This window comes from Anabas testudineus, chromosome 2, assembly GCF_900324465.2.
Source record: "Anabas testudineus chromosome 2, fAnaTes1.2, whole genome shotgun sequence".
NCBI classification, from domain to species: Eukaryota; Metazoa; Chordata; class Actinopteri; order Anabantiformes; family Anabantidae; genus Anabas; species Anabas testudineus.
Window position 1 is genome coordinate 22250851 of NC_046611.1, and position 8712 is coordinate 22259562.

General features: G+C 41.1%; 1 protein-coding gene across 1 annotated transcript; it reads right to left on the bottom strand.

Annotated features, from left to right (window-relative positions):
* Positions 1-97: 97 nt before the first annotated feature.
* rnf32 (ring finger protein 32) lies at positions 98-7688 on the bottom strand. Its single transcript, XM_026362856.2, has 7 exons — positions 7634-7688; positions 6831-7071; positions 6608-6750; positions 5143-5300; positions 4622-4730; positions 1513-1680; positions 98-713 (listed from the first exon to the last, which is right to left on the bottom strand). Exons 1-7 carry the CDS (start codon positions 7646-7648, stop codon positions 483-485), a joined length of 1065 nt encoding a protein of 354 aa, XP_026218641.1. The 5' UTR covers positions 7649-7688; the 3' UTR covers positions 98-482.
* Between the last annotated feature and the right edge of the window lie 1024 nt (positions 7689-8712).

Sequence of the window (8712 nt, forward strand, 5' to 3'; positions counted from 1 at the left end):
CTCAGTTTGCTGAATGTGTGTTTCGGTACTTTTGATGTTTGTGTGTTTACAAATAAAGTAGAAAAAATGCTTCAGCCCATTTTGATTTTGTCTTTGTGTCATTTACTTTTGCATTTGCATTTAACTTTTTTTGTTTAGTTTTAGTTTTTACTTTCTTGCAGTCATAGGAACAACACCATACTTCTGTTTAGAAGTAGTTAGAGGAACTGATTAGCACAGCTTAGTACACAGACTACTATTACCTGCCTTAACCATGTTTTGGCAAATTTGGATATTGAGAGTGCCAGGTTAGCCGTTTTCCCCTGCTTCTTATCTTAGGTTAGTCCTTAATGCACAAATCTGAGAGAGAGAATGACCTCAACATGACCCCTAGCAAGAAAGCAATTAATGTGGCATGTGGAGCTATTCCTTTTCCCCCTATTAATGTAACAATTAAGCTTACAGTCAAAAGTACATACCAAGTTATTTTGCATACATCATGATCAGATGAGTCTTTTGTGGTAGACCGATCTGCACAGGGGACATGAAGGTCTGCTGTCTGCAGTGAAAGCCTCGAGTGCGTCTAAACACACTTGATGAAAGAGGTGGGAACATGACAGGAGCACAGTGCGTCTGTGTTGCTGATGGTTGGACCTGCCAGCTTCACTTGGGAGGCTCAAGCTGCACAGAGCTGTCAAGCAGATGGGACAGTCATAGACACCTCTCTGGATAACCTGTTGGGAGTTTCAAACAAATAATTTTCTTCAGCAATATTTACATCTTGCTTTTTTAGGAAAATAATTGTGGTGGCTCAGTCATGAAGTAGTCAAGTAAAGCCCAATTGATTTGAAAAAACTTTTGGCATCAACCTGACAGGTTTGATAACGTGTTTATCAGCGAGCCTTATCAAACAAAGCAACACATGCACAATTAATAACCAAAGACAGCTTTCTGTATTTAGGTGCCAGCATGCCCGATGTTAATGTTTCATAATGCGCTGCACTGAGAAAGTGCAAGGTATGTGTTGAAAATACATTCACTGTTTGATACTCTATGTCAAGGCTGAGCCACTCCTGCCTTGTGAACAATCTCCTCGCGCAAGATAAAGGGAAAAAGACATCTTTTTTTGCTCACACTCCACCCCCTCTATGGAAAATGGAACTGGCTATAATGAAAGCCAACAATGGAGTCTGACGGAAAAGCAAATCTTAATGTCTTTTCAGTTCCTCTGCAGCAGTCCAGGCAATGAAAAGCCTGCCGTGCATTATTAGACGGGCTCATGTTTTTTGTGAACACAGAGGATTATTAGCCTTCCCGTTGCCATTCATTTGGTAAAGTGAATGATCACCTCTGGAGAGATGTGTACTTTCCATACAGCAGCTGTGATGCTGCCGTCCCCAAAGCAAGCGTTAACATGCCAAGGGAAAGGCAGGGCTGGGACAAGGAGTATCAGTCTAGAGTAAGATGTTGCTGCAGGGCCATGTTTAACGATACAAATGGGTTGTATTTTAGTACAGTGTAGTTGCTCCTCACCTGGCTCTGTATCCGCTCCCAGTCGTTCTCCTGAGGTTCAGAGATGCTCTTTCTCTCCAGCTGCTGGAACACTTGCCTGCTTGATGACAGGGAGCGGTCGATATCACTCAGAAAAGCCTCCATGTCGGTGTGACAATATCGGACAAAGCTGTCATTCAACTCCTGCAACTAATTAGAAAAATCATTTTAGTGGCACAAAGGAGGCATGTTTCATTCAGATACACAATAGAGTTGTGTTTTCTGTTGTAATGGCTGTTGCACGCTGACAGGGTGCAGTTGTTAAACAGCCAGATCAATAGTCACATCTCCCACTAACATGCAGGATTAATGGATACCAGTTAAAAATAAAAGACTGTGCTGGGAAACATGGAGACACACACATCTCTGACACATTCACATAAACGCACTCTTTCTTCTGTCGTGTACACAGTGGTGCATTACTAAAACTAAATCCACTACTAATAGCCTCAAAATAAAGTGGATATAAAGCTCTGGATGGATATTGTATACACCTAGGATGTTCAAATTTGCCAACTTTTACAGCAGTAAATAAAATATTTAATGTGTTATCCCTGACAGAGTGAAGAACACAGCATTAAGACATGTTGGAAAAATATATCATATAATTATAAACTAATAAGCACAAACTTTATATTCGGTCATTGTTTTGAGGATTTGATGGTATTAGTTCTTCTTTGAACAGCTGAGATTTTAAATCATGCGTCTCCATTCTTTGAAACAGCTTATATCATCTAGCAATTTAAAGGCTTATTTTCAGTGTCTGTCCTCCTTTACCTCATCCCTCTTCTCCCATTGACAACAGCTGTCGCTAAGCAACAATTAATGCCTGCATATAGTTTATATCAAAAACATGGCCACTGAATAGGTGATTTACTTAAATATGTTTTTAAAAGCAATAGCTAGTTCACTGCTCAACACAAACGTAACATAAGCAATTCAAATACTACACAAATTATATCAACTAAACCATCTCCATGATGATTAATATGCTTCTATGAATTGACGACCATGAGGTGTGGTTTAAAGCTCTGAAAAGTAAGCAGACCTAGTGGTATGGCATTTTTTGTCTAAACAGTGGCACAATTCACTGTTCCGAAGGTACGGCTGCAACACCTTTTTTCATATAATCAATCAATTAGTTGTAAAAGTGTCAGTACATCTGGGAAAATAATGCAACTGTTATGTGCTCTTTGGTAGCACCTGTCTTCTCACATGCTCTTGTTTTCCCTCTCTCTCTCTCAAACACACACACACACACAAATACGGGCTCCATCCCTTAGCCTGCCACAGTGACATCAGAATTGCTTTACAGCTAGGCTTTTATCACTAATTAAACAACAGTTAACCATTCAGATGGAGGGTTTTATGAGCTTGGCTGACTTTTCAACAGTCAAGGTAAACAGTATAGCCTCTGGTGAACTTTGCCTTGCTCCACAGTAGATTCGTACAGAAGAGGACACAGAGGAGGAAAAAGAGGTGGAGCGCAGAAGCGTTATCTCACGGCAGTCCATCTAGTTGCCCCCCCTACCTTTCTGTGTTGACTCAGGGTCGAACCTCTGAAGCAAAGTAAAAATTGAAAGCTGTGCATCAGGATCAGCTGATAACATTTCTGAAACTGACCTGATACTTGCATGTTTTTTTCCACCCAGGGAACACGTGTTGTTGCCTCCTGCTATCACAAGGAGAGCTGAAAGAAAAGGTTTCTCCTTCTCACACATGTTCCAGCCCAGCACTAACATGCCTGTTTGAATTACAGTCAGCTAAGCAAATAAGTCTTCTCCTTGGAAATCAAGTCAATCAGACCTGTCAGCGCGGTGTTGCACAGCTCACAACTGTTGAAGATCATCCTCGGTATGACAAAAGATATGAGACAATGTCATGACCACCCACGACTACTGAAACACACAACTTGAACGTAATGTGGCTGACATGTCTATGACTCCATTCTGAGCGTGCGGACACGGACATGGCCTAATGTGTTAGAACAGTGTTAATTGGCTCAGTAAATGATGTGTCTTTGTTTATGTGACATGCTAAAGCATGGTTTATAGGCAAGGTGATGAGACTGACAGGCGGGATGGGTAGGACACTTCGACCCTTGCAACACATTATATGTACGGCCCTCATGCATTTGTCATTTTTGCTTAATCAGCCTCCTTGAAGCACGGAGCACTCTGCATGATTACAGTACAACACTTGAATGTGCCTGTTCGTGAAGACACTGGACTCACATAGCACGAGTTGGACCCATGATCATTTTAAAGCGGGGTCACTGGATGAACCTGAATGAGAAGTTACTCTGCATTCTTGAAAAACTGTCTGCTTTAGAGAATTAGTGACCGGTGTCATCTTTGGCTATCCAAGGGCTCAGCTGGGGGAGGTTCACTAGGTGGCAATGTTCCCTTTTCCTGGGAGGCACCGTGAAGGCTACACAAGCCTCAGAGTCAAATGACCCCATCCAATAGCTGCCCTTCGAGTCAGCAGCTTTTAAACGGTCTCTCCATCAAGTCCAGTTGTTGCATGATTTATTGCTTGCAAATGGAACAAGAACAAAGCTTGAAATTACAACTCCCGTCAGGTATCCAAACACCTTGGCCAACTTCACCTCTTCACCCTTTCCCATCTAACTGAGAAGCAGCGCTACACACACTGATCAATGAAGGAATACCAGAACCAAACATGCACAGGAGACATCGGGCTTTTGTGTCGACCCTGGAATGTCTAGACTGTTTGACTAAAACACAAAACTCTCTCCACATTAGAGATGATTCACAAAGCATCAAAGGAGTTTGAGAGGGTGAGAGCAGGTGAAGGTGTGTGTGTGTGTGTGTGTGTGTGTGTATGTAGGTTAGCAGTGGGGTCAGTGAGTCCCTGAAGCCTGGGTCTCAACCCTCAAGATGTGATGTTTGTTGTAGCCTTTATTTGACCACCTAAACAATCAAAGAATGTCAAGGTAGGATGCAGAACAGAAAGGAGACTTGAGGAGACACACACTTTGTGATGTATATATGTACATATGCTGGTCCAGAGCCATGATTAATCTGGAAGATCCTGATGTGATCGCTGCAGAGTTAAAGCCCAAACTGACCTTTGCTTCAAAGAATTTGCGCCGTAGCAGTTTGTCCTTTGGGCAGATTGTTTTCTTCACATGGCTGTACCACTTTCGAGCGGCATAGCCTCGCCACAAAGCTTGAATTCTACACACACAAAATACATAAACAAATAACCCACAATCTGATCCTCCACTGGCATATACCCAGTTTTAAAAATGTTCATAATTTAAAACTCTATGCAAATAAGTGTCTGAAAAAGCAAGCTGCAACATGTATCACCATAATTTCTCATGTAAAACCTCAACAAAACTAGAACTATAAGTGTGGTTACTCATAGTCATATACATATAAACAATGCATGGACAATAAGCATGAATTTTATAAATTTAAAACTACATTTGATGCCGTGTGTACCTTGATCATGTAATTTGAAAGACTTTTTTATATACTAAAGGAGATAATGATGGTGCTACTGTGAATGGAAATACATCTAGTATATCTTTATTATAAACTCAGTTTCATGCTACGTTTGGCTTCTGTGGTTTAGTGCATTTACCTGGTAGCACACTGGTGTCTGAAAAGGCGAGCTGCGTCATGTATCACCCGTGTTTCATATTGCTCTCTTCTGCACATCGGACAGCACTTCCTTCCAGAAAACCTCTCAAAGGCCTGCAGACACACTTTGTGGAAGACATGAGAGCAAGACAGCAACACCTACAAAGAGACAGGAGGTTAATTAGTTTATACGACTACACAAAATACCATCACACATGCTGTAGACACAGTTGGACAGGGAGTTTGGATTTCACAGGATGACTGACTATATGGGTTGCTGTGTCTCCGGAGGACGCAGCTGAATGTGTATTGGTTGTCAGGTTTTCTTTAAGTGCTTAGGAAGCCTCTCATTCAGTTTACAGTCTGTGCACATGTGGCGTGTGTATGTGAGCTCTAAGCCATGCTAAATCTGTGTGTATTCATGCATGTCGATGTATGTGTGTCTGTCTTTAAGTGTTATTTGCCAAGAGGATAGAAGGAGTCAGCATGACCACCAGTGGGTCGACTGGGACCTGGACTATAGTCTCCTTCTACCTGTGAGAGGGGCTATTTTATTGTCTGAAAGGAGGCAGCCACAGCTATTGGGCTTGGCACACAAACCAGTTTACTCAGATCTCTAGAGGGCATGGGGGAGGCATATTGATTTCCCATTGTTTTCGGCCTGACCAACACACTCCATCACCAGTGAAAGGGCCCCCTGCAGTGAACAATTTCCAAGAGCTCCACAAGCCATTAGACCAGAGAGAAATTTCACTTCTCGTAACATTTTAATGGTACAAGCTACAGTTGAGGGTCAGACATTAAATATAGAAATAGAATCAAAATGGAATAAAAACCAGAGGGGCCTCCATTTTAAATGCTGACAATTTGTGATTTGTATACACTCCACACAAGTGATTCAGAACAACTGCTGTTGTAAGCATAATTGTCATATTAATGATTAAATGCAACACAGGACTGTAGCACAGTTGCATTGTTACATTATGAAGGCTTGCAGAAAAATGCCAAATTAAGATTCCCTCTTGTCACTTTCCCTTGTTAGCAGGCTCTAATTAACTTTTTTTTTCCTTGAGTCAAACTAATATTTACACGTGCATCTATGGCAACTGTGCTTTGTGAGGCCGCCTATTCTAGTCCTGCATTCTTGAGGAGATTGGCATCTTAAAAGGGGATCGGAAAGGTGTAAAAGACTGAATGACCCTCACAGTAAGACACTGATTGCTACATCATCACGTCACACTTGAGTTCCAAGGCAGTATGGGTAAATTTGTACAGTTGTCTACACAGATTAGAACATACAGGAACTGCAGAGAGGGGTGGTGGTGGTGGTGCGAGGCTTTGTGTGTATGTGTCTGTGCTCGTGTATACGGAAACACAGGTTTCCCTGAGGACAGACGCATAAGAGTGAAAACATGAAAAAAAGAGAGAAAGCATATTAACAGTAGCTACTGTGTTGAGGGAAATACCTGAGGTTGAATGCAGAACTCCTCCCTGCATATTGCACAGGGCTGAGCTGAATCCCCCTGCTGAACAGACCTCCCTTTGACCTGAGTCCATTCATCCTCTGTCAATCTCTCTGCCGGGGAAGCCACCAAACCCAACTTCTGAGCTAGGAGAAATAGTGAAATTGTGGAGACAGACATAAATCACAAATGAAAAGTTATCCAGATCTCCCATTCTTTTGTTTACCTAATGTTAAGGGGGATGAAAAAGAATCGAGCACATATTCCCCTTCTTCTTGTCCATCTTGTGTCTGCAGACACGTCTCCCCTCTTCCTCCTCTTGCTTGTGGATTTCTTGGTGCTTTTCTTTTGCATTTTAGCAAAGGGTCAGAAAGTGAGAAATTCGGATGCAGCAGGCTTCGTGTGATATGATCTTGAAAGGCAACTGAGGTGATCACCAACTCGCTGCTAGATTTGAATGTCAAACCCTGTAAAAAGACGTAATTAAAGCAATGCGTGAGGCATTTACATTTTAAGCAAAGCACTAAATGCAGACTTTTTATTTATTGATGGCAAGAATAAGAAAAAAAGTCATATATTCAACTAGATGCATTCTGGACCTAGTGTACAACTACACCAAATAATAGCTAAATATAGGACATTGTAAAAATGCCACAGATTGCGTTAGTTCCTAAATTCATCAGTCTGTCTGATAGATTACTTTTTAAAATCGACACAAAGAGCTCGGCCACAGTAAATCTTATGTACTGGAAGTATATTCTCATTAAGATACACAAAAATAAAATGGCACGTCACTTGTTTTGCTGTGTACAGAGGATTAGCCACACAGGTGTTTGCTATCTTGTTAGCAAAAAAGCAGACAACTGGGCGACTAAACTGGATCCTACAAATGACACGTGAAGTCTAAATGTAAAAAAAAAAAAAAAAAGAAAGCCTGAACATATATCCGACATAGTTTTTCAGTTTCGGAGAAATGTAATGAAATAACAAAAACCACTAAGTGGATTAAAAAGAAGCTATTATCCAAACCTTCCGCATTGCCATCCTATCAACAGAGTGTTTGAGTGGTTGCCAGGTAACCTGTCCCCGCCCCACGCGTCATCACCGCTGAACCTCGTCGCTGCCTGATTGGCTGAAGTGAGACCTGATGAGAGCTGATGGTTAATAATAAAACACTGTAAATTTATAATAAGTGTTGATGTTGACGCTAATAACACTGTGTGCTGAATATCTCATGTTAATGTAACGTTTCTAATGATACTACTTATTTACTTTAGCTATAGAGGCTTATGGTCATCTTATGTTGTTGTAGTCCACTGCCTTTTAAAGAGAAATATTCTACTTTTTACAGCTACAGTTTCTGTCTCCTTTGTATATTACACTGCAAATTTACTCAACATATAATAAACTGCTGCATGATATTAGCAGGAAAGTTAATGCATTAAAACATGTACTAATTACAATAACAAGGACACAATATCTAACACTACACTAATATGGAAATTATGATGCATAATGAATACCTCTGATAAATAAGTAAGTTCATTTTGTTAATTATATGTAACCTTTCTGTAGATAAGGGATTTGGGTTATTTAAACTGTAGATCATTTATTCAACCACTCTTGATACAGTTACAGTAACACACTTTTCTAGATGTGTCTATGTCCTTCTATCACCATGCAAAGGCAGTTTTGTACGTGCCATGTCTAGCAGTGTAACTAATGATTATTTTATTGTCAAAGAGTTGTAGGTGAATAGTTGGAACCTGACCAAAGGAGGTTAGTCTATGTGTCTAGGTGACTCACCAAGCTGTCATCAGAGTAGGCACTGAACAAAGCTAAGCTGCTCATACCTGTGCTGTGAGCTAAGGGATCCCTCCCAGGTCACCCTTACATGGAAAACCATACACACAAACACACAGTCTAAACCGTCTCTTTTTGTGAACCTGATGAAAAGTTTGCTTTATTTCTCACACACAGTGTGGGGGTGTGAGACTTTTAAAATGCTTTGCAGCCTTGATTGACTTTGATGTCTTCAGTCAGAATCGGTGAAAACAGATGGCCGAGCAGAGGGCTAACGGTGAGGCCTGTCAATCCAGGGAGTCCTC